Raw genomic sequence first — 27,387 nt, forward strand, 5'->3', positions numbered from 1 at the left:
AGTGTGCTCATGAATCCTTATAAACTCTTCATAAGTCGCCTATCTACATGTGTGAAATAACATTGTCTCTATTAATGTCAGTTTGTTTGCACTGATAGTTAGCTGCATGCACCATGTATCTATTCTGTTATTACCTCTCATGATCACCTGAGAGTGTAGACTCATGTGGCAAGAGACCCGAAGTACATTGTGATTTCTTATGTATATATAGATTTGATGTGTACACCCCTGCAGTGTGCAAACACCAGTGTGCATCTAGCCCACTACGGTAGATGGACATCCATGCTGTGAACCATCTAGTGTTGCTATGCTCATAATATTAGACCCTGTTTTCTTTGTGTAGATGTAATCTGTATGTAAACGGTACCTCTATCTAATAATGCTGGGATCAAAATATTGTACTTCATGTTCCCCATGTATAGGTGTAAGTTACACTGAAAAAAAAAATTGCAACACCAAGAAGGAGCTGTGTGATATGAACAAACAAAAGTTGGTAGGTATGTTACTACATCTGAAAGATGATGTCTATTCAAATTTTGCACCAGTCACATAAAAGTTGCACTAGTCTCACCCCTATGAGGATGCATATCTGGTTTGCTTTAAACAAACACTGTAATGGATGTGGTGAGTTGATGTTAGTCAAGAATGCCTTTAAGGTGACTGAGATGCTGTTTTCAACACTTCACTGAGTTTGAACGAGGTTATGTAAAAGAGCTACGAGAAGCTGGATGTTCCTTCTATGATATTACAGAGACACTTGGCAGGAATGTAGCCACTGAACATGATTGCTGCAGTGGTGGACATGAGAATGTATGGTCGCAAGAAGACTAGGCTCTGAATGGTTACATGGCACTACTGAGAAGGAAGACCATCATGTTTGGCATATGACTGGCACATCATACTGCATCCGCAACAGCAATCTGAGCAGTAGTTGACACCATAGTGACACAATGAACTGTTACTAATTGTGATTCTGGAACTTGCTAAACCGTGATGAAGGATTTCATCTTGACAATGCTTGGAAACTGCTTATTTCACACCTTCGTTCGGAAAGAATTTCTGCATCTTCCCTTCCGACAGATGTTACCACTTTTAAAGATTAATTATTTATTTACAAGCACGGTGGATTCGCAGCAGCACTATTTAGTTTGCACTCTTTTTATGTTTATCTTTGCTATATACATCTTATCTATGACTAGCGCAGTAGTGACGACTTTGATATCTTTGACGCATGCGCTTTCAGTCCTCAGCAGCTTTGTATCACATTACTCTCCATATAAATAGGCATGCACAAACGCTATGAACTCAGTCTCCAACTTGCCTTGAAGATGGCTGGGAGGTTTCTAGCTGAAATATCGCAAGAAGAATTGTCGCTGTCCCGAGTGCACGCCCGAAAGATGATGGAACAGAAGGAGGTCAGTTGAGGCCCTGCATCCAACCTGTCCGCAGGAGCACTCTCGTGGTTATACTAGTGTTGTAACCCAACATGTTCTACATAGTGTCAACATGTTGCCTTGGTCCGCACGATCACCAGATCTGTCTCCAATCAAGCACATATGGAACATCATTGGATGACAACTCTAGCATCATCCACAAACAGCATTAACTGTCCCTGTATTGATCAACCCACTGCAACAAGCATGGAACTCCATCCCACAAACTGACATCTGGCACCTGTTACAACATAATGCTTGCACATTTACGCATGTGTATTCAACAGCCTGGTAGTTACATTGGTTATTAATGTACCAGAATTTCACATTTGCAGTGGCTTATCTTGCACTTACATTAACCTATGATCTTGCAATGTTAATCACTTAAATACATTACCCAGACGAACATATTCCCGAAATTTTATTACTCTCCATTAATTGTTTACTGGTACTGTGATTTTTTTTCTTTTGCTGTATATGTATATGTCCCATGTAACATATGGGTTTTGGTTCCCTATCCTGAGAGAGTGAACATTTTATGTATGCATATTTTGGCTGTATGAGTGGTGAGATGTATCTGGCATGGACACAATAGCTGGACCATTGTGTACATTTGTCCATCTCTGCATATATGTATAATCTCCCATTGACAGATAGCCACTGACATTCTAGTATATTAATTTGTTGTATAACCTCCCTACAGTAGGTAGATTTCATTCCAATAAATGGACAATTTGCATGACAGTGGGTTTAAATTGTTTCCTCTCCTTCCATACCCAACATGGCTATACCATAGCAGTCAGTTTATATGATAGTCACTAGCAATACAAGTGAGAAGACAGCTAATTCCCGCCGTGTGTTCATAATAACAGCCTTCAAACAATTCCAACTTTAAGCTTAAAAACCTAGTGAATATAAATATACAAGAATAGTAAATGTGCACATTTTTTTATTTGCAGAAGTGACAATAAATCTGAAATGGTTTATGAGGACAAATGTTTGCTCTGCATATCAGATTTTAACATTTTTTATTGAGCTTTGACAATATGCCACATTTAAAATGTTCCAAGAGATTTTTTGTGCAGGTGATTAGTTCATTAATCTCATTACTATCATCAGTGGCTGTTGTTAAATCATTTGCATGCAGTAAATGTTCTCAATGTATTTTTAATGAAACATAATTTATGTGCTACAGGAGTTGTTATGACATACTATTAATTACTGGGAAACATTTATTTTATCCATTTCAAATGTGAGTGCATGGCCTTCCATTTATGTCCTGCATTATTGCTTTGCATTTTATGTACTTTAACATAGCTTACAGATTCTGTTAAAAAGGCGCAGACTGTTTTCAAAAGAAGCTCATGGCTTCTTGCAGTGAAAGCTTTAATTGGTCAGAAAAGCTACTAGAGTTATCTTGCTGTTGACACACTTGCTTCTTTTGTGACTACATCATTCACTGAATCTTTGTTCACGATCTAAAATAATATGTTTTAGTTTACACTTCTGTGTGATTATCTATAGCTTTTCCAAATGTTTTATGAAAGATTCATAATAGTTGTTTGAGCCAATAGTTTTCTACATCACCCAGTCTGCCACTTTTATAGGCTGGTCATATTTCATAATATTTCAGTTAAGTAGGGTAAATGCCTTCTGCATCCTTTGAGTTTCATTTCACAATCACAGTTATCACATTGTTAATCTTCCCAGTATTTCCTCATGAGATACATAATGACCAGCAAGGATATTATGACCAACCATCTATTAATGTGTTTGTCATCTTTGGCATGAAAACCAACAGCAGTATGTTGTGGCATTGAGTGAAAGTCATTGGTACACAGTTGGAAGTAGATGGTACCAGATGCCCATGAACAGATCATATAATACCTTTAGATTCTCAGGAGATGATTCAAGAGCTGTAGATTAGTACTTAGCAGTATCCAGAAACACCCAGCTCGATTCATATACAGCTACATTGGAGGCAAGGACATCAGCTACATTTTGTCAGAATGATTATCCTACTTGAAAATCAAAGGGAGAGAGTGTGTATTCATAAAGGAACAAAAACAAGTTGTAATAATGTTTACATAGTTAATGGTCCACAGCCTCATTGCTTTTGGAAGATGGTCGTTTCAGATAAGGCCTTTGTCAAGATTTGACAGGAAACACAATTCAAGGAATCAGGAAATTATTTTCCATTATTATATGGTTCAATGATGATACTTTGGTGACCAGTGCAGTTGTAACTGATTTTGTCATTTAATCAACAAAGGCAAAAATGTTTGTTATGTGCTCGGAGACTACATTTGCAAGGATGTGGAGTGTATGTTGTGCAACAAAACTTTAATTTTCTCAGATGAGACTCAGACAACTAACTCTTTATTATTTATTACCCACTTTTCCCTAATCAGTATATTTTTGATAGACAATAATAAAGGCAATGAATCAACACCTACCAAGCCTCTGTTTTTATTATTTTTCTCCGGCCACCAGGTTGTCATTGTTCATTCATTTTGAAAAGCAATTAAATTAGCAGCTTCCTCAGTTATGTGCATTTGAAGTAAAGTGATTCCTTTGCATTGCACAGCATCTCATATGAAGTATCCATACTCAGTTTGTGCACTCAATGTGAACTGTAGGTGGTTGTTCATAATGTTCTGGCAACCCTTCATATTACTGATCCATGGCCACTCAGCCACTACCCATAGATCATGGACCCAAGGCAGGTTCATCTCAGTTTATGGCTTCCCAAATATGTGCAGCAGGACTGAGATCAGGTAACCTGGTGTCACTCAGGTGCCTTCTTGTGGATGGAGTGTTCTTCTAAACATTATCACACAGTTCTGGGGTGACATGGCACAGTGTCTTGCTGCATTTTCAGGAAACTGTAGACAATTTCATGGTTGCATATTAGTAAAATAGTAGGGTGTTACATCTTATGCCAATGGGAGACACAATGACAGAATTATCACAGGCACCAATGTAAAAGTCCTCCACATGAGAATACCTTCACCACCAATGTGCCGTATTGGCAGACCAGATTCTTCAACTTGTGTCATTTTTGAAATAATACTCATACAGTGCCATCAACATGCACCAATAAATATCACAACAGACAGTGCTATTGACATACACCAGTATCACTATATATGCTTCAAGTGTGCAGTGAATATGTTCCTGTATCCGTGCTAATCTGTGAGACCTGTGACATTACGTGAGCAGAGGTACATGTGTGGGACAGTGACTTCTGTACCCCATAATTTGATGCTACAGCTACCCATCAGTTCATTGTTGAGCCCTATCATCGAGGCATTGCCACCTACAGCATTTGTCTTTGTTAGTGGCTGTTTTCCCTCAGATGTAGGATTAGTGATACATTCTTAATAAGTCAGCATATTGTTGAGCCCTATTATCGAGACGTTATCACCTATAGCATTTGTCTCTGGTGTAGGCAGTTTTCCCTCAGTTGTAAGATTAGTGATACATTCTCAACAAGCCAGCATGTGAAATGTCCTGTGCCAGCCTTCATAGCCTCAGAGATGGAGTGACCCATGTGTCAGGCACTCACACTTTGGCCAAAATCTAAGCAGTGATATTGAGTGCCTTGCTCCTTGTATGATCAATTGTCATGCTATGGCCAGTACAAGGTATGATGACTTCCCACTGATGTGACATGCTGAAGCATTTGATATGCCATAGCAACAGGTGTACTTCCATTCACACACAGCAGCTACCTCTAACTCAATTGCTGACAAATGTCTGTTACGGCAGAGTTTAGTCAGGCTGGTGATGATGTACAGCTCAGTCACATTAATGTGGCCACTACCTATGTTTGATGTCTACGTGCAATAACCGCTCATAGACGACAGGTGGCAGCACTAGCAGTGGAGGGTATGTAAAGTGGGGACGCAGAAAACAGTGCAGTCATTGTCGTAATACAGAAAGGGAGCGATTTATTTGACATCCAGAAGGGCATGATCATTGACTTTTGGCCCAGGGTGGAAGCATTTCCGAAGTGACTAAGACTGTAAACTGTTTGTTTGCTGCTGTGGTTGAATTATACTGTGCATGGCAAAATGGCTCTGGACGTCCACTGAGTGGCGACAGGTAGTCCTTTCAGGTGAACTGCTTTTTTATGTTCCATTACACAGACGGCCATTGGCACGTGTGGCGTGAAATGTCAGAAAGCAAACACCCTACAACCAGGACAGAGCGTTATGGTCTGGGGAATGTTTTTGCATGGCATTCTCTGAGTGATCTCATAATTTTGGAATGCACAGTGGATCAACATTAGTATGCATCCATCCTTGGGGATCATATCCACCACTACATGCAGCTCGTTTTTCCCTAGCACGATGGCATCTACCAGCAGGACAAAGCAACATAATACACAGCTTGCAGTGTATGTGTATGGTTTGAAGAGCACCAGTATGAGTGTAGTGTACTCCCCTGGCCACCAAACTCCTTGGATTTAAGCCCAATCAAGAATCTGTGGGACCACCTCGATCAGGCTATTGGCACCAGGGATGCTCAACCGAAAAAACTAACGCAGCTGCCCATGGCACTTGAGTCGGCATGGCTCAACGTGCCTGTCAGTGCCTCCCAGAATTTAATGGACTCTTTCCCTGCACGTCTCACGCTGTAAAAGGTGGTTATTCAGGCTTTTGGTGGGTGGTCATGTCAATGTGACTGGACAGTGTACATTCATGTAGAAGACGTTTATGTAAAATGAGAGGAGACATCTGGTACATTTACCACCATCCCATACAAGCGAATGAGACAGGGTAGTACTGGCAATCGTATAGAGCAGATAGTTCCTCTGCAGCACCCCTATGAAAACCTATTCATTCCACAGGACAGTGCACCATTCCATGTCTTCAATTTATATCAGAATGATGCGCTAAGCACCCTAAGGACAAGAGAGTGCAGATAACGGTTAGACTAAATGTTCTAAATATCACTGAAAATCAGCAAAATCTTTTATTAGCAGGCTGTTAGTCCTCCCCTTGCCTGAATTACAGCTTAGATCTGACAGTCACAACCTATGCACAGTGGGCAGAAAAATGCTTACTCACTCCTTTGGCCAAACATTCACTTATTCATGGAGCATGCTCGAAGGAGGCAATCAATATGGCAACTGTCTTCCAAAACAAGGTTCGATTATATTCAGATCAGGGGACTGAGTAGCCAACACGAGGTGTTATCATTATCATCATCATCATCATCTTCTGCTTCTTCATTACACTAGTCTTCAACAACACCAGACGTGTGCATGATAGCACTGTCGTCTTGGTACACTACTTTCTCACGAGGGAACAAAGCCTGCAGCATTGGGTGAGGATAGTCGCTCAGAATATGACGTTATCCCAATCTGCAACGCTCTCGTAGACGACAACAAGTGAGCGACCTGCATGGTGAGACACTTTGTGCCCCACATTACTACTGACTTTCTGCCCTGCTTCGCGGTTGGCCGGAGACAGTCGATGTGACACGCTTCTGCTGGTGTTCTGCAGAAATACTTCCATTCGTCCAGAAAAATGGGGATGGCGAGTTGAGTTGTCTGACCAGATGACATTTTCCCCATTGTTGTTACAGTTTGTGTTCTTGGGGCACCAAATTCGTCGTTTGAAGGCTTTGTGTGATGTAATCGACGGCTATGAAATAACCGTTCTAGTGTACATGTTTGTTACATGTAGTTCAAACTCCAACACAATCAGACCAACAATCATGATTATTCTGGACTCTTCCTGACCGGCCTCAAAAACGTTTTAACACTGCAGTATAATTCACATTGTACTGCGATAACTGCTAATAATGAACTGATGTGTGTAATCTCTGCCCACTACGTGACACCCTTCATCACTATAGATGCATTTAATACACTACTGGCCATTAAAATCGCTACACCACGAAGATGACGTGCTACAGACGTGAAATTTAACCGTCACGAAGAAGATGCTGTGATATGCAAATGATTAGCTTTTCAGAGCATTCACACAAGGTTGGCGCCGGTAGCGACACCTACAACGTGCTGACATGAGGAAAGTTTCCAACCGATTTCTCATACACAAACAGCAATTGACCGGCGTTGCCTGGTGAAACGTTGTGATGCCTCGTGTAAGGAGGAGAAATGCGTACCATCACGTTTCCGACTTTGATAAAGGTCGGATTGTAGCCTACCGCGATTGCGGTTTATCATATCGCGAAATTGCTACTCGCGTTGGTCGAGATCCAATGGCTGCTAGCAAAATATGGAATCGGTGGGTTCAGGAGGGTAACACGGAACGCCGTGCTGGATCCCAACGACCTCGTATCAGTAGCAGTCGAAATGACAGGCACCTTATCCGCATGGCTGTAACGGATCGTACAGCCACGCCTCGATCCCCCAGTCAACAGATGGGGACGTTTGGAAGACAACAACCATCTGCACGAACAGTTCAACCACGTTTGCAGCAGCATGGACTATCAGCTCGGAGACAATGGCTGCGGTTACCCTTGACGCTGCATCACAGACAGGAGCGCCTGCGATGGTGTACTCAACAAAGAACCTGGGTGCACGAATGGCAAAACGCCATTTTTTCGGATGAATCCAGGTTCTGTTTACAGCATCATGATGCTCGCATTCGTGTTTGACGACATCGCGGTGAACGCACATTGGAAACGTGTATTCGTCATCGCCATACTGGCGTATCACCCGGCGTGATGGTATGGGGTGCCATTGGCTACACGTCTCGGCCACCTCTTGTTCGCACTGACGGCTCTTTGAACAGTGGAAGTTACATTTCAGATGTGTTACGACCCGTGGCTCTACCCTTCAATCGATCCCTGCAAAACCCTACATTTCAGCAGCAGGATAATGCACGACCACATGTTGCAGGTCCTGTACGGGCCTTTCTGGATACAGAAAATGTTCGACTGCTGCCCTGACCAGCACATTCTCCAGATCTCTCACCAATTGAAAACGTCTGGTCAATGGTGGCCGAGCAACTGGCTCGTCACAATACGCCAGTCACTACTATTGATAAACTGTGGTATCGTGTTGAAACTGCATGGGCAGCTGTACCTGCACACGCCATCCAATCTCTGTTTGACTCAATGCCCAGGCGTATCAAGGCCGTTATTACGGCCAGGGGTGGTTGTTCTAGGTACTGATTTCTCAGGATCTATGCACCCAAATTGCGTGAAAACGTAATCACATGTCAGTTCTAGTATAATATATTTGTCCAATGAATACCCGTTTATCATCTGCATTTCTTCTTGGTGTAGCAATTTTAATGGCCAGTAGTGTAACTTTGCGACTGACAGATGTCAGTAGTAGGAGGTGGGATGGCCAACTACAATACATAGTTGTACTTACATAGCATGTCAGGTACTCAGGTGATCGATATAAAGGTCGGTTCACCCTGAACGGAATGAAACTTCAACAAATTCTGTAAGGCATTTCAAATGGCAACATTTACACAGACTGTCAGTGGAACGAAAAAGAACAAAACGCCGACTTTAAGGGTTCTTAGGAAGGGCATTTTAACGTTGACGTTAATGGTGCGAGAATAGCGTCATCTGCTGTCATCGGAAAGTAACCTCGCTCAGTATGTTACAGTAATGGACTTTGTGTCTTCTTAATCCTTATTTTATCGCCTGTATTGGTTTGGTGACGTGGAAAAATTCCACGAGGATCTAAATCCTGTAAGTGCTGTTCCACGAAGGCAGACAAATATGTAAAAGCGAGAAAAGATATAGGAATCGAGCAAATGGAAGCTGGGGCGGGGTGGTACTCACGTGTCTGGGAGCGGCCCTCGCAGTCCACCTCGGGTGGGTACTGGCAGGGGTAGCTGAAGATTGAGGCCTTGGCGTTGAAGAGCAGCCCGTCCGGGCAGAGCTGCTCGCTGGGCACGCCGTCCTCACACTGGATGTATGCGTCGCACTGCCCGCTCTTGGGGTACCGGCCGTTTCTCTCCGGGCACGACAGCCCGCCCTGGCTGCTGCTCGACGTCCGAAACTGGCCCACGGACGCTGAAGTCAGTTAGCTAGTTAGTTAGTTACGTGTTCCGTAGATCATCTGAACAATTCTTTTATCAAAATGATGTGGAATGGATCAGTTTATAGAATATGCATACACGATTAGTATTAACATTAATGAACATATTTTTTAGTCCTACGCATACAACTACACATAAAAACAAGTTTTTTATTTTTTTTATTTTAAAGGCTTACAGTTTTTAAACAGAAATTCGTCCATGGATTAGAAGGAGAAATGAGTTTATGTTGGATTTAAAACTTACTTTGCTACCTGTCAGACATTTTACGTTGTTGGGCAAATGATGAAAGATTTTTGTCGCTGCATATTGAACATCTTTCCGAGCCACTGACAGTTTTAATCATAGGTAATGGAGGTCATTTTTTCCTCTAGAGTTGTAAGTACTGACATCATTGTTCTTCTCAGATTGTGACTGATTACTTATAACGAATTTCGTTAGCGAATATATATGTATCTACAGTGATGCTGCCATTAAAACGGGGTACTCCTTGAAGAGGTAGCTACATGACGATCGCTAGTGAACAAAACATATTAGTCTTACTGCTCGCTTCAGCGCAATCAGTACTTCCTTTCTGAGTGATGAATTATCCCACAAAATTATTCCGTAAGACACTACTGAGTGGAAATATCAAAAATATCTTAGAAAGTTAATCAATTTGTTTCCAAGACTAGCAATTATATGAAGAGCAAGGGTAGCTGAATTTCACTGTTTGAGAAGCTCGGTAATATGATTTTTCCAGTTCAAGTTTTCCTCAAAATGTGTAGGAGCATTCTACCCTATTTACTTATCCCCGTTCATTTGTTACATGTCCGCCTCCATAGGTGAGTGGCCAGTGTGGCGGAATGCCATGCAAAGGGGCCCGGGTTTGATTCCCGGCTGGGTTGGAGATTTTCTCCGCTCAGGGACTGGGTGGTGTGTTGTCTTCGTCATCATCATATCATCCCCATCGACAAGCAAGTCGCCGTAGTGGCGACACATCAAAAGACTTGCGCCAGGCGACAAGTGTACCCGATGGGAGGCCTTAACCACACGACACTTCATTTGCTACATAAATTGTTGGTATGGCTATAGTGTGTCTTCTCAAAATTTAGGAAGGGCCCATTTCCAGAGAACCGGAATACTTTTTTAATATGCAAGTGGAAGTACAAAAACCACAATATATGGCATGCTAGCTTTGTAAGCACTGAAATCAAGATGGTGGCTGCTTGATTTGCTTCTGTCAAGCAATTGCAGCACAGGACGTGTTATCTTGTCAGCTGACATCATCTCCCTGATTTAGGCACCTCTATAAATTCCCTCCACCTCTCTCTCTCTCTCTCTCTCTCTCTCTCTCTCTCTCTATTTCTGTAATGGTTATTGGAACGAGGTAACAATATAATATATTACAGAGGCAGTGATGGAAATAAAGTTTTCCCCCATAGCTGATACCTGTCACAACTTGCTGGAACAAGTCGCAACTTGCCCCAAAGATGTATCAAATTGCCCTGAAAACAAATCAACTTGCCCAAAAAATGTACTACCTTGCCCAAAAAATTTATCTACTTATCCCAAAAAATTTATCTACTTATCCCCAAAAATTTATGTGCTTGTCTCGGAAATGTATCAACTTGTCCCCAAAAAGTATCAGCTAGCCCCATAAATGTAACAAATTCCCCAAAAATGTGTTAGCTTGCCTCAAAAATGCATCAACTTGCCTCAAAAGTATTTTAAAAGGAAGTGCACAATGGCTCCAGAAAATAAAGTGAAGGACTCAGTAGTAAAGTTACCTATGAGAACCATAAGTCTTACCTAGATAAATAGTGATGAACTTACTCTATTGAGCCAGATCCTTGCCGACTGAATCAAAACTGGGTAAGATGATCATGGTGCTGGGGGAAAACATGTTTCAAAAGTTCCATCTTCCCAGAGGCTTTGTTGGACAATAATTATTTGATGTATCAAAAAATAGCATTTGCATTCTGATCATGTTGCTATGCGTTCCAGGATATATGGATGAACTGCTTTTTGCTAGCGTAGCATGTTTTATTTGTTTATTCTGCTAATTCTCAGTCCTCTTGAGGCTGTATGTTAAATCTGTAGTAGTTTCCTTGTGTATGTTTGACAACCAGTTTTTATGTATTTAGATGAAATTAATGCGTGGTACAGAGACCAAAGTATGATTGTGTACAACGTATAATTCATTTAAGTAGTGTCGATAAGTAAGCTGTGTGTATTTTAATAAGTTGTAACTACAGTTTAGATGTGGAAATATGTAATTTGAATGTCCATAGAGCTTGCAAAGTGTGGTATAACATTCGGACTATCGTCGTCAGCACGTGCTGCTGCTTAACCTAAATATTTTTATCAGTAGTGCCAATATGCAAGCTGTTTGTATTTTGATAAGTAAAACAGACAATTCAGATGCTAAATATCTAATTCGAAGGTCCAATGCGTGTTGTGTTCTCAAAAACATACAATTTTATTTTGGATTTTTTTTTCAAATTCAGGATCCTGCTTACAGATCTATACATCTTTAGAAAGTATGTTGTGCACAAAACTCAGCGACAATTAACAAAATTTGTATTTCTTATTTTTTTTCTGGTCGTAAAGCACGCTTCCTCCCTGTATACGCATTACAGAAAATGCATTGGTATTTTTAAGTTTGTGCAAAAAGTTGTATTCAGCTTCTGGACCATACTTATACATCAGGACATATTTACAAACGATTTTGTTAATAAAACTTTGTGCTGTGCACAAAGTCTCCTCCCCCCCTCCCCCCCCCCTCCCACACACACACACACACACACACACACACACACACACACACGCTAGTATGTAGTATGCCTTATGGGAAATGCATTGGCACTGCTAGGGTAAAGTAACTGTTTCGTATGCTTTGGAAAACGATTCGGTGCTTTAATTTTTCCTCTTCTTCGTTTTTTCTTCTTATTTGCTCAAGTTTTTTGCTGTTTGATTTGAAATTAATCCTTTTTGCCTTTGCCGCCCCCAAACTTTTGCCGCCCTAGGCGGCCGCCTAGTCTTGTCTAATGGTAGAAACGGCCGTGGTCGCGACAGTTAATTTAGGTATTGATAAGTTATTCTATGAAATGCTAATTTATGTAACCCTTTTAGAAACTTCCGATAGAAAAATCTCACTGAGAGACAGGGAGAAAACACCACAGAGAGTCCATAATTTTGTTGAGGAATGCCGCATCCAGTTGAAGCCAGTCATTGATGATTACATGAGGCAAAGCTACTAAATTGCGGGAACACTGATCGTATTGTTTCATCCGCTGTTCCAGATAATCACACTGCTACGGTCGCAGGTTCGAATCCTGCCTCGGGCATGGGTGTGTGTGATGTCCTTAGGTTAGTTAGGTTTAAGTAGTTCTAAGTTCTAGGGGACTTATGACCTAAGATGTTGAGTCCCATAGTGCTCAGAGCCATTTGTACCAGATAATCACAGATATTTTATATGGGTTTAAGACTGGGTGATTTAGTGGGCCAGTTGAAGTACTATAGAGTGCGTGAGTGTTCGTCAAACAAGTAACGTATGCTCGCAGCCCTGTGACCACGGCTGTTGCTATCTTGGAAGAAAGGAATGTCCATAGCGTACTCGTCATGAACCTACAGAGAGCGAGTCAGGAGGAAAGGTACTTCCTTTGAGGGGTGATATTATTGTTGATTCTGAACAAAAAACTTCAAATGAACATCTGCCCTTTTCTTAACTGTGTTCGACATACAGCTATTCGAAAATCACGGGCGTCACTTGCATGTTGTGGTTCGTGAAGAGGGTTTATCAAACTGAATGAAGAGTGATTGATTTGGCTGCCCATTTTTCTTGTTCCCCAAATAACTGGCGATATTAAATCTCACCTGTCATCCTTCAGCTGTTCCGACCGCGACCGACGTCAGGCTTCATCACGCCTTGCTGGGTTTCAGTGATTAGGCCAATTGATAAAGAAAGAGACAACAGGGGGAATCTTCAGACCAAGAAAATAAACAGACAGATCTGGTATGATGTTGCATATATTGAGTCAAGGCAACCCGTTAAATGAGAGGCAGCCTATTACACGTGAATAACAGTTACTGCCGCCAACAAAACAAAATTAAGAACTGGCAAGATTCGTCCTGCTGCAGGTCAAGACAAAGTAATAATCAAATAGTACAAATTACGGACATAATATTGAATGGTCAATCCACTGCATTAAGAGAGAGTGCGCTGCAAGATAGCTGAAATTCTGTCATAAGAACTGACGAGACCAGCCGAGACAAGGGCGGTTGAGATAGCTTTTACGGAAACATGATGCGATTCCCGCAGCGCCACCGGCGAAGAAGAACTGAAATTCGAGCTAAATGCTACTTTTAGCCTTCTAGTAATACGCCATATTGTTGAATTGCTGTATTAATAATGTCAGGCGTCAGGAAATTACAATCTCTTCACGAGCCGGGACTCATGTTGTTAGGCGAGCCAACAGAGATCCACAATTGTCGGGGAAAATTAATATGATATGATTTTAAATCTGCAGTTAATCAACTCGACTTGTAAACTAAACTGCTGGCCATTAAAATTGCTACACCACGAAGATGACGTGCTACAGACGCGAAATTTAACCAACAGGAAGAGGATGCTGTGATATGCAAATGATTAGCTTTACAGAGCATTCACACACGGTTGGCGCCCGTAGCGACACCTACAACGTGCTGACATGAGGAAACTTTCCAACCGATTCCTCATACACAAACAGCAGTTGACCGGCTTTGCCAGGTGAAACGTTGTTGTGATGCCTCGTGTAAGGAGGAGAAATGCGTACCATCACGTTTCCGACTTTGATAAAGGTCGGACTGTAGCCTATCGCGATTGCGGTTTATTGTATAGCGACATTGCTGCTCACTTTGGTCGAGATCCAATGACTGTTAGCAGATTGTGGAATCGGTGGGTTGAGGACGGTAATACGGAACGCCGTGCTGGATCCCAACGGCCTCGTATCACTAGCAGTCGAGATGACAGACATCTTATCCGCATAGCTGTAACGGATCCTGCAGCCACGTCTCGATCCCTGAGTCAACAGATGGGGACGTTTGCATGACAACAACCATCTACACGAACAGTTCAACCACGTTTGCAGCAGCATGGACTATCAGCTCGGAGACAATGGCTGCGGTTAAAATGGTTCAAATGGCTCTGAGCACTATGTGACTTAACATCTGTGGTCATCAGTCCCCTAGAACTTAGAACTACTTAAACCTAACTAACCTAAGGACATCACACACACCATGCCCGAGGCAGGATTCGAACCTGCGACCGTAGCAGTTGCGCGGTTCCGGACTGAGCGCCTAGAACCGCCAGACCACCGCGGCCGGCGGCTGCGGTTACCCTTGACGCTGCATCACAGACAGGAGCGCCTGCGATGGTGTACTCAACGAGGAACCTAGGTGCACGAATGGCAAAACGTCATTTTTTCGGATGAATTCAGGTTCTGTTTACAGCATCCGTGTTTGGCGACATCGCGGTGAACGCACATTGGAAGCATGTATTCGTCATCGCCATACTGGCGTTTCACCCGGCGTGATGATTTGGGGTGCCATTGGTTACACGTCTCGGTCACCTCTTGTTCGCACTGACGGCTCTTTGAACAGTGGAAGTTACATTTCAGATGTGTTACGACCCGTGGCTCTACCCTTCATTCAATCCCTGCGAAACCCTACCTTTCAGCAGGATAATGCACGACCGCATGTTGCAGGTCCTGTACGGGCATTTCTGGATACAGAAAATGTTCGGTTGCAGTCCTGGCCAGCACATTCTCCAGATCTCTCACCAATTGGAAACGTCTGGTCAATGGTGGCCGAGCAACTGGCTCCTCACAATATGCCAGTCACTACTCTTGATGAACTGTGGTATCGTGTTGAAGCTGCATGGGCAGCTGTACCTGTACACGCCATCCAAGCTCTGTTTGACTCAATGCCCAGGCTTATCATGGCTGTTATTACGCCCAGAGGTGGTTGTTCTGGGTACTGATTTCTCAGTATCTATGCACCCAAATTGCGTGAAAATGTAATCACATGTCAGTTCTAGTATAATATATTTGTCCAATGAATACCTGTTTATCATCTGCATTTCTTCTTGGTGTAGCAATTTTAATGGCCAGTAGTGTACTTGCCTGATCAGGCCGTGATTTATGTCAATCGACTCGTAAACTAAAAACGAAGCTAAATCTCTTATCAGAGATATTGATTAGATTTTACTAGGTCACTCTTCCCTTGTCAGAGGGCTACACTGACTGCTACATTGCTCCCAGCGTTTCGTAGCTGGGTAACACAACACATCGGTGCTGCAATGTGCTTCTTCACCAGCACTCACATGTGAATGCAGCCAAAGCGACGTTAGGCTACGAAGTGTTGTCTTTAGTGATAATAGATTATTTTTGTAAAACTACACATTTTTCCCCCCACATACACATTGACTTAGTGAGTCTGCTGCTTCCAGGAGTAAGGTTCCGATATATCTTCACGGCAATTGACTTGTACACCAGTTGAGCTGATGCTACTCCAATTACAGACATTTCGAAGGAAACAGCAGTCAGGACGTTCCTTACTACACGGAACTTCTCGCTCGTATTTTAGATGCATGTGCTCAAGTATGGTTCTTAGCGTACGAATGGGCTCAGATCGGCAACACAGCAGCTGTCTACATGAGCTACAAAATGCATTGCAGTTGACGTTGAACTTTTTGAACATCTTTTGTGAGGAAATCTACACATTTAAGCAAAACTTTACATCACAATTTTTCACTTACTATCATCTGCATTTGTCCTGTTCCCCGTCATTTTCATGAGTTTTCGCGGAAACTGTTAATAACAGGACATACCAGAATGAGATTTCCACTCAGAAGAGGAGTGTGCGCTGAATTGAAACTTCTGGCAGATTAAAACTGTGTGCGGACCGAGACTAGAACTCGGGAGATTTGTCTTTCGCTGGCGAGTGTTACGCCAACTGAGCTACCCAAGCACGGCTCACGACCATTACTCACATCTTTACTTCCGCCAGTATCTGGTCTCCTACCTTCGCAACTTCACAGAAGCTCTGCTGTGAACCTTGCAGAACTAGCACTTCAGGAGTGCTGACTTGCTCAATTTGTGAAACTCTTTCTCATGAATAAATAATCCAAATTTTTCTGAAATTGTAAGCATTTGTTTCCCCTATATATACATCACATCTACCGATTTCCTTCCCGTCCTGATAATTCCTTCGTTGTGCGTCTTTTTTTTATTGTCTTAGAGTGTGTGTTAAGTTCACCCCTTTAAATACCACACGGTCACTTTGGAGTGGTGGGGATGGAGCAGAACCGATCCGTGACGATCATATGACCCTCCATCGCTGACGTAAATCATGGCTGTGAAATGGTGTTTATATGTTAGTCGGTTGTATGGAATCTATGGATGGCGGTTATCGCTGAAACAACCGGTTTTCGGTTATGTCGGATTTTTCACACGCCAGTTTAACCTGACTCTTAAAACCGCTCAAAATAATCGGTTTCTGGAGTAATCGATTTTCAGTTTTTTATTCCTATTATTTCCTGTAAGAAACGTAAAAATCGAACAAATACTGAAAAATTTTGGCTCAATTAGTTTCAAGATACATAGCGTCAAAATATTAAATTAAAATGGCAAGTAAAAAAAAAGAACTTAGGCCGTCCACCATTCGCTACTTTTCTGGAAAAGTGACAAGTTTGTAAATAATAGATTTCAGCTATCAGTCGTCCTTTTTAAATTTCACAATGTTCAATGAACTGTTGATGAAGCCCGACCAACAGGCATTACATGCACTGCTCAAAAATGATAGTGCATTGAGAATGGCTAGTTTCTGGCTGAAATCTGGATCTGCCAATAAACATTTAAAAAGGACGACTGATAGCTGAAATCTATTATTTACAAGTCAATATAACAGTCGCTGAGTGCAACAGCCTTCTGAATGGAAGGTAACCTGAAAGTGACAAGTGTTTGAAAACTACAAAAAATCACCAGTACCCTTCTATTGATTCTGATTCTTTGAAACTTTGCTCAAAAATCACGTTGTAAGCAGAGATCATACCACTATTTGGACATTACGAATAGTCAGTGCTATAGTGTGAGAACTGAGGTATTTTTCGTGTTCATTTGTCCGTTTTCAAGGGCTATTAGCAGATAGAAGCACAGAGAGCATATCAGCTACTTTCTATTTTTATTATATACTATGAATGAATTCAAATAACTCACGGGATTGCAGCCGGGTGACGTCGACGAAAATCGACGATGTTTCGACAGGAGCACATCCTGCTATTTTTAAGGCAGAATTGCACCATGTAAGCGCTATGCAGGTAAATTTAAAACCTCGGTTTTCAGGAAAACCCATTTCCATAAGTTATTTGAAGAGTGTATACGCCGGGAGGAACTAAGGTCACACATGTGAATTGTTGTTAAGTTTCTAATTTATTGCCGCGCGGAGTGGTCGCGCGATTTAAGGCGTCGTGTCACGGACTGCGCGGCCCCTCCCGGCGGAAGTTCGAGTCCTCTCTCGGGAATAGGTGTGTGTGTTGTTCTTAGCAAAAGTTAGTTTAAGTGGTGTGTAAGTCTAGGGACCGCTGACCTAAGTAGTTTGGCCCCTTAGAAATTCACACATATTTGAACATTTTTTAATTTATTGCTGTTGCCAATATTTTCTTCCTCTTCTATTATTTCATAGAAATGGCAGACTCTTTGATCTATCAAGGCAAATGAAGCATTGTACTTCATTGTTACGACACTTCATAAAAATATTTCCGGACTAGGGTTGGTGTCATTCTGCAGTAAGCGACATGTGCGGCGACGACAGCGAGTAACTACCGTATAGACGCAGTGGGGAAAGCCTTTCACACTACACGTACACACGTGCCGTAAACCACGACACACGCCAACAGGGACGCGATTGTCTTAGCAAATTCTGAACCAGTTCTTATGCTTTGTGGTTGTTACTCGTTTATATCGGCACTGTTATTAAAATAGCACTGATCGTTTCTATAATAACGGAATATTTCAAACCAAAGCAAATTTTATGAACAAAAATTGTTCCTATTTTATTTGAAAACGAAAAACTTTAGCATTGCTGCCATGGCTAATTGATACTTCGGTTTTTTTTTACTCGGTTATTAGCAAAAAATAAAACCCACATGTTATAACCGAGACCAAACAAATACCGAAAAATACCGGTTATTCAGAACTAAAATACCGGATCGGTTTTAACCGTCGGTTTTTCCCATGCCTTTACAATCAGCGCAGTAAGATGTGAAGATGTGACAGAATGGAAGAACGGAACTATCGTATTTGCACGTGCCCATGATCGCACCGTGAGTTAAGGTCTCCGATTTGTTGGTGTATGAATACGGGCTGTCAAATGTGTCTACAAGGAGAGCCATGTAACGAGACGTAAAGATCTCTGGCGCTTATGGATGCAGTTATTCGGCTTGGCATTGATTGCTAGTGTTGGTGAATGTACTCCTGAGGGATATCGTGCCACATTCTGTCAAATTAGCACGATAGATCTTCAAAATCTCGAACTACACTCCTGGAAATGGAAAAAAGAACACATTGACACCAGTGTGTCAGACCCACCATACTTGCTCCGGACACTGCGAGAGGGCTGTACGAGCAATGATCACACGCACGGCACAGCGGACACACCAGGAACCGCGGTGTTGGCCGTCGAATGGCGCTGGCTGCGCAGCATTTGTGCACCGCCGCCGTCAGTGTCAGCCAGTTTGCCGTGGCATACGGAGCTCCATCGCAGTCTTTAACACCGGTAGCATGCCGCGACAGCGTGGACGTGAACCGTATGTGCAGTTGACGGACTTTGAGCGAGGGCGTATAGTGGGCATGCGGGAGGCCGGGTGGACGTACCGCCGAATTGCGCAACACGTGGGGCGTGAGGTCTCCACAGTACATCGATGTTGTCGCCAGTGGTCGGCGGAAGGTGCACGTGCCCGTCGACCTAGGACCGGACCGCAGCGACGCACGGATGCACGCCAAGACCGTAGGATCCTACGCAGTGCCGTAGGGGACCGCACCGCCACTTCCCAGCAAATTAGGGACACTGTTGCTCCTGGGGTATCGGCGAGGACCATTCGCAACCGTCTCCATGAAGCTGGGCTACGGTCCCGCACACCGTTAGGCCGTCTTCCGCTCACGCCCCAACATCGTGCAGCCCGCCTCCAGTGGTGTCGCGACAGGCGTGAATGGAGGGACGAATGGAGACGTGTCGTCTTCAGCGATGAGAGTCGCTTCTGCCTTAGTGCCAATGATGGTCGTATGCGTGTTTGGCGCCGTGCAGGTGAGCGCCACAATCAGGACTGCATACGACCGAGGCACACAGGGCCAACACCCGGCATCATGGTGTGGGGAGCGATCTCCTACACTGGCCGTACACCACTGGTGATCGTCGAGGGGACACTGAATAGTGCACGGTACATCCAAACCGTCATCGAACCCATCGTTCTACCATTCCTAGACCGGCAAGGGAACTTGCTGTTCCAACTGGACAATGCACGTCCGCATGTATCCCGTGCCACCCAACGTGCTCTAGAAGGTGTAAGTCAACTACCCTGGCCAGCAAGATCTCCGGATCTGTCCCCCATTGAGCATGTTTGGGACTGGATGAAGCGTCGTCTCACGCGGTCTGCACGTCCAGCACGAACGCTGGTCCAACTGAGGCGCCAGGTGGAAATGGCATGGCAAGCCGTTCCACAGGACTACATCCAGCATCTCTACGATCGTCTCCATGGGAGAATAGCAGCCTGCATTGCTGCGAAAGGTGGATATACACTGTACTAGTGCCGACATTGTGCATGCTCTGTTGCCTGTGTCTATGTGCCTGTGGTTCTGTCAGTGTGATCATGTGATGTATCTGACCCCAGGAATGTGTCAATAAAGTTTCCCCTTCCTGGGACAATGAATTCACGGTGTTCTTATTTCAATTTCCAGGAGTGTAGTTGGAGGATCCTGCCCATAATGCTCCGAACGGTCTCAAATGGGGAGAGATCTGACGACCTTGCTGGCCAATGTAGGGTTTGGCAAGGACGAAGATAAGCAGTAGAAACTCTCGCTGATTTGCGGGCGGGCATTATATTGCTGAAATGTAAGCCCAGTGCCACGAAGGGCAACAAAACGGGGCGTAGAATATTGTCGACGTACCGCTGTACTGTAAGGGTGCCGCAGCTAACAACCAAAGAAGTCCTGCTATGCAAAGAAACGGCACCCCAGACCATTACTCCTGGTTGTCGGGCCGTATGGCAGGTGAAAGTCAGGTTACATCACACCGCTGTCCAGGACGTTTCCAGATACGTCTTCTCAAAAATTCCTAAGGGATCAAACTGCTGAGGTCATCGGTCTCTAGGCTTACAAACTACTTAAACTAACTTATGCTAAGAACAACACACACAACCCATGCCCGAGGGAGGACCCGAACTTCCGGCGGGAGGGGCCGCGCAATCCGTGACATAGCGCCTCAAACCGCACGGCCACTCCGCGCGGCGATACGTCTTCTCTGGTCATCGGGGCTCAGTTCGAAGCGGGACGCATCACTGAAGACAGTTCCACTCCCGTCAATGAGATTCAAGACCGAAGACGTAACACCTGGTGTGTTGATATTTGTTATTTTATAGCGACAGTGTCTGCTGTAAATATGGAAGTTATGTTGGTAAGAAAAATTGGTGTCTATGGTTTAAATTCGGGCAAAGTATTGCTTCTTTTTAAAAATTTCGAGAGAAGTTGGATACATTCCATTTCTTGATAATGCTAAGTCCGAATATCTTCCAGTTTCAATCTAAGCTGCTATAACATACTTTTACTACGTATGTGTACATTTATGAATTGTTATGCCATTAAAAGCTGTCGATGTGCAAGACGTTTATACATGTTTGTACTAGTACTTGCATTACAGAAATGTAGTCGTTGCAATATTTCGAAGAACTAGTGTTCCCATTCTTGTAATTATTAGAAGGAACGTTTAAGCTAAAATGTTTCTTCGGGTTGTGAAAGGCAAGGCTTCCGTGAACAAAACGTTTGTAGAAATAGAACTCATCGCTTCGACGCATATTCATAGATATTAGAATAAACATCAGTCAAGTTTTAAGTGTATCTTGTTTGAACAGTTGTGATCATAAAAACAGCCATAGTCTGACTGATCGGACTACAGCCCTATATAAAGTTCAAAGAGTTTGTTCTGAGCCACTTCATCAACTCGCGAAGTGCGACTGGTTGTTTTCTACGGAAATACATTCAAACTACTTAGGAGACATAATACGAAGTTTAGACAAATTGTCCAGTCGATACGTTCCATTTCTAAATAAAATGATGGAAATTTTTTGGATATTTGTGGTAAGATCTTATGGGACCAAACTGCTGAGGTCATCGGTCCCTAAGCGAACGCATAACTTAATCTAACTTAAACCAACTTACGCTGAGCACAACACACACACTCCTGCCCGAGGGAGGACTCGAACCTCCGACGGGGGCAGCCGCCCGGACCGTGACAAGACGCCTAAGACCGCGCGGCTACCCCGAGTGGCTAAAATGATGGAAATTCAGAACTATCTAGAATTACATTTAAGTTCAAGAGCAAAAAGTGTTCTCTGATGATATTGTTGTGCGACTGATAGCGGTTGTATTTTGTGAACTCGATGTGGATGTGAGAAAGTTAGGTACTTACGCCGAGAAACAGAAAATGAGGCTAATTTCGATGGCAGTGCTTTAACACAGACGTATTATGTTCCCGATTGAAATCTTCTAAATCTTTCATTAGGTATTAAAAAGTGCTCTTATGCATAAAAAAAGTGATTCATGCTTTCTCAAAGTATTTTCGTCATATGAACGATAATTTTACAGAAACAGATCTTTACGACTGGAAGTTAATTGTAAGTCTACAGAAGCGAAATCATTTGAAACTGCCAAAGGGATTTAACTGCACCAAAATTATGTAATCGCTCAAAGCCACAGAAGTTTGAATTGTGATGGAAAAAAGGCCATAAAAACACTCCTTCCTTACGCAAAGTTCACATGCGGCAGTAGCAAGAAGAACAGCCTCATGCTTTAGTGTTGTGGAACACCGTAAAAGCGAGATAGCGATTTTCTAGAAATGTTATTCAGCATTTGAGTATTTTACGACCTCGAAATTTCTTGAGCAAGAATTCAGGAAAATGTCACGGTCGTAGGCTCTGCAAGTGAAACAGCAATAAATTCACACCAGAAAGCCGCGGTCGCTTGCTTCTTCGTGTGTTTTACTGGACTGGTTGGTGGTTGACACAAAAATTTACACAAGTCGCTTTCTTTCCTGCGGTGCCGCAGGCAATAAAGTCGGCTAAGGGAATCCATCGCGGGCACCTATTAAGGGCTACTGCGCGCCGTAACTCGAGTCGTTTACACGGTTTATCCCGCGCAGCAAACTGGACCATAAACAGCTCACAGTCCATAAGCCAGCAGCCGTAAATGTCACCCCACTGTGTCGGCAACAGGTAGAGATTCTCCTCTGCAGAAATGGCCGAAAGTCGCCGCATCAGCGTTGCTCTGCCGCAGGAGAACACGTGGAAGGGTTCTTTTTTTGCCTCTGATGATGATGATAATGATGATCAGTATTACTTCAGTCCGAAGACTGGTTTGACAAACCTTTCCGTGCTAGTCTATCCTGTGCAAGTGTCTTCATCTCTGCATAACTACTGTGACGTACATCGTGCTAAAACTGCTTACTGCATTCGAGTCTTGGTATCCCCTACAATTTTTACACCCCACACTTCCTCCCATTGCCAGATTGATGATCCCTTGATGCTTCAGGATGTGTCCTGTCGGCGGATACCTTCCTTTAGTTAGGTTATACCATAAATTTCTTTTTCTCGCAATTCGCAGAAGTACCTTTCCATTAGTAATCTATCTGCCCATCTAATTTTCAACATTCTCCTGTAGCACTTTCGAAAGCTTCTATTCGCATCTTGTTTAAACTGTTTGTCGTTCACGTTCCACTTGCCTATAAGGTTATACAACACATAAATACACTATGTGATCAAAAGTATACGGACGCCTAAAAAAAACATACGTTTTTCATATTAGGTGCATTGTGCTGCCACCTACTGCCAGGTACTCCATATCAGAGACCTCAGTAGTCATTGGACATCGTGAGAGACCAGAATGGGGCGCTCCGCGGAACTCACGAACTTCGAACGTGGTCAGGTGATTGGGTGTCACTAGTGCCATATGTCTGTACGCGAGATTTCCACACTTCTAAACATCCCTAGGTCCACTGTTTCCGATGTGACAGTGAAGTGGAAAAGTGAAGGGACACGTACAGCAGAAAACCGTACAGACCGACCTCGCCTGTTGACTGACAAACACCACCGACAGTTGAAGAGAGTCGTAATGTGTAATAGGCAGACATCTATGCAGACCATCACACAGGAATTCCAAACTGCATCAGGATACACTGCAAGTACTATGACAGTTAGGCGGGAGGTGAGAAAACTTGGATTTCATGGTCGAGCGGCTGTTCATAAGCCACACATCACGCCGGTAAATGCCAAACGACGCCTCGCTTGGTGTAAGGAGCGTAAACATTGGACGATTGAACAGTGGAAAAACGTTCTATGGAGTGAATAATAATGGCTCTGAGCACTATGGGACTCAACTTCTGACGTCATTAGTCCCCTAGAACTTAGAACTAGTTAAACCTAACTAACCGGACATCACACACATCCATGCCCGAGGCAGGATTCGAACCTGCGACCGTAGCGGTCTCACGGTTCCAGACTGCAGCGCCTAGAACCGCACGGCCACTTCGGCCGGCTCTATGGAGTGAAGAATCGTGCTACACAATGTGGCGATCCGATCTCTGGGTGTGGGTATGACGAATGACCGTGAACGTCATCTGCCAACGTGTGTAGTGCCAACAGTAAAATTCGGAGGCGGTGGTGTTATGGTGTGGTCGTATGTTTCGTGGAGGTGGCTTGCACCCCTTGTTGTTTTGGTTGGCGCTATCACAGCACGGGCCTACATTGATGTTTTAAGCACTTTCTTGCTTCCCATTGTTGAAGAGCAATTCGAGGAAGGCGACTGCGTCTTTCAACATGATAGAGCGCCTGTTCATAATGCACGGCCCGTGGCGGAGTGGTTACACGACGATGACATCCCTGTAATGGGCTGGCCTGCATAGAGTGCTGACCTGAATCCTCTATTACACCTTTGGAATGTTTTTGAACGCCGCTTTCGTGCCAGGCCTCACCGACCGATATCGATACCTCTCCTCAGTGCAGCACTCCGTGAATAACGGGCTGCCTTTCCCCATGAAACCTTCCAGCACCTGATTGAACGTATGCCTGCGAGAGTGGAAGCTGTTATCAAGGCTAAGGGTGGGCCAACACCACTTTGAATTCCAGCATTACCGATGGAGGGCGCCGCGAACTTGTAAGTCATTTTCAGCCAGGTGTCCGGATACTTTTGATCACATAGTGTACTTCTAGAAAAGACCTCCTGACGCTTAAATTTAGGCTACAACTAAACAGATTTGTCTTTTTCAGGAATACTTTTCTCGCTACTGCCAGTCTATATCTTATGCCCTCACTACTCCAGCCATCATGAGCTATTTTGCTATCCAGAAAGAGAAAACTCATTCACTACATTTAGTGTCCCATTACCTAACCTATCCCTCTCAACATCGCCAGATGTAATTTGAATACATTCCATTGCCTTTGTTTTACTTTTGTTGACGTTTATCTTATAACCTCTTTTCAGGACACTGTCCATTCCGTTCAACTGCCCCTCCAAGTCCCTTGCTGCCTCTGACGGAATTACTACGTCAGCAGCAATTTTTTTTTGTTTCTTCTCACTGAACTTTAATTCCCTTTCTAGTTTTCTCCTTGGTTTCTTTCACAGCTTGCCAGATGTACAGATTGAGTAATATTGAGTATACGCTACAACAATGTCTCATTACTTCTCAATCACTGCTTTCCTTTCAGTTGTTTCAAATCTTATTAATACGGTCTGGTTCCTGTACAGGTAGTGAATAACGTTTCGTTTCCCGTATTTTATCCCTAATTACCTTCAGAATTCCAAAGAGAGTGTACTGCGGTGACAAAAGTCATGGTATACCTTCTAACATCGTGTCAGACTTCCTTTTGCCCGGTGTAGTGTAACACCTCGTTCCACAAGTCGTTGAAAGTCCCTTGTAGGTATATGGAGCCATGCTGGCTTTTTAGCTGCCCATAAATGCCAAAGTGTTGCCGGTGCAGGATATACTGCACAAACTGACCTCTCGATTACGTCCCAAGTCGGGCGATCTGGATGGCCAAATCATTCGCTCGAGTTGTCCAGAAAGTTCGTCAAACCAATCACAAACAGTTGTGGTACAGTGACATGGCACATTGTCTCCCATAAAAATTCCATCATTGTTTGGGGACCTGAAGTTCGTGAATGGCTGCAGATGGTCTCTAGGTAGCAGAACATAGCCATTTACAGTCAGTGATCGGTTCAGGTGGACCAGATGTCCAGTCCATTCCCTTGTACACTCAGCCCACACCATTACAGAGCCGCTATTACCAGCTTGCACAGTGCCTTTTTGACAACTTGGGTCCATGACTTCGCGGGGTCTGCACCATACTCGAACCCTACCATCAGCTCTTACCAACTGAAATCGGTACTCCTCTGACCAGGCCACGGTTTTGCAGTAGTCTAGGGTCCAACCGATGCGCGCTGTTAGCAAAGGCGCTCGCGTCAGTCATCTGCTACCATGGCCAACGCAACATTTCGCAGTACTGCCCTAATGGATACGTTCGTCGTACGTCGCACATCGACTTCTGCGATTATTTTACGCAGTGTCTCTTGTCTATTAGTACTGACAACGCCACGCAAACGCCGCTGCTCTCGGTCGTTATGCGAAGTCGTCGGCCACTGTATTGTCCTTGGTAATGGATAATGTCTGAAATTTGGGAGTCTCAGCACTCTCTTGACACTGTGGATCTCGGAATATTGAATTCCCTAACGATTTCCGAAATGGAATGTCCCATTCTTCTGGCTCGACCTATCATTCCACGTTCAAAGTCTGTTAATTCAAGTCGTGTGGCCATAATCACGTCGGACATCTTTTTGCACGAATCAAATGACAGCTCGGTCAATGCACTGCCCTCTTCTACATTATGTAGCGATACTACCACCATCTTATATGTGCATATCGCTATCCCAGGACTTTCGTCACCTCAGTGTATACAAGTCTACTTTGTCAAAAGCTTTCTTTAAATCTACAAATTCTATAAACGTAGATATGTGTTTCAGTACTCTGTCGTCTAAGATAAGTCATAGGGTCTGTATTACCTCACATGTTTCTTCATTTCTCTGGAATCCAAACTGATCTTCCCCGAGATTGGCGTCTATCTGTTTTTCTGCGACACAGCATGATTTGTTAACTGGACTTTGGTGAGTATCTACCCCTACTGCTACATCATCATACATTCGTGGTAGTCCTGTAACACTTCAGTATGACTGTGGACTGAATGTAGAGACAGACAGTTCCGAAGCCGAAAGTGCATATTATTTTGATAATTCGTGATAATTTGGGATAATTTTTTAATTAAAAATCTTTTTAGTAACGTTATCATGATAACTGAATTGTTTTGTATTACTGTAGTGCATACTAAATAGCAGTTTTTCGTTAATTTATTGAACACAGCAGATAAACATAAGAGATAAATAAATCAACAGCTGTATTCCTAGATTATCTAAAACAGTCTTACAGTGTTCGGATAATTTTTCAACTTCACGTCCATAGACAATACGTTAATACCACTTTGTCTCCTTGCGTTAACAGACAGTGAAGCTGTGCAATTTGGCATAATGATGTGAGGAGGGGTGACACTCCAGGTTAGCCGAGAGCACTAATGCGCTGCTTCCTGG

General features: G+C 43.4%; 2 protein-coding genes across 2 annotated transcripts in view; one reads left to right on the forward strand and one right to left on the reverse strand.

The window, feature by feature from the left end:
• The window catches only part of LOC124555524 (zinc finger protein 84-like), a 299,284-nt gene that overhangs the window by 99,862 nt on the left and 172,035 nt on the right, over positions 1-27,387 (forward strand). The gene's annotated exons all lie outside the window — the stretch shown is intronic.
• The window catches only part of LOC124555525 (protein obstructor-E-like), a 93,499-nt gene that overhangs the window by 13,975 nt on the left and 52,137 nt on the right, over positions 1-27,387 (reverse strand). The window contains exon 2 of the mRNA XM_047129479.1: positions 9,213-9,446. Coding sequence (XP_046985435.1) covers positions 9,213-9,446 — 234 coding nt within the window. The remainder of the gene's footprint in view (positions 1-9,212; positions 9,447-27,387) is intronic.

The sequence above is a fragment of the Schistocerca americana genome, chromosome X (genome assembly GCF_021461395.2).
Source record: "Schistocerca americana isolate TAMUIC-IGC-003095 chromosome X, iqSchAmer2.1, whole genome shotgun sequence".
Taxonomy (NCBI): domain Eukaryota; kingdom Metazoa; phylum Arthropoda; class Insecta; order Orthoptera; family Acrididae; genus Schistocerca; species Schistocerca americana.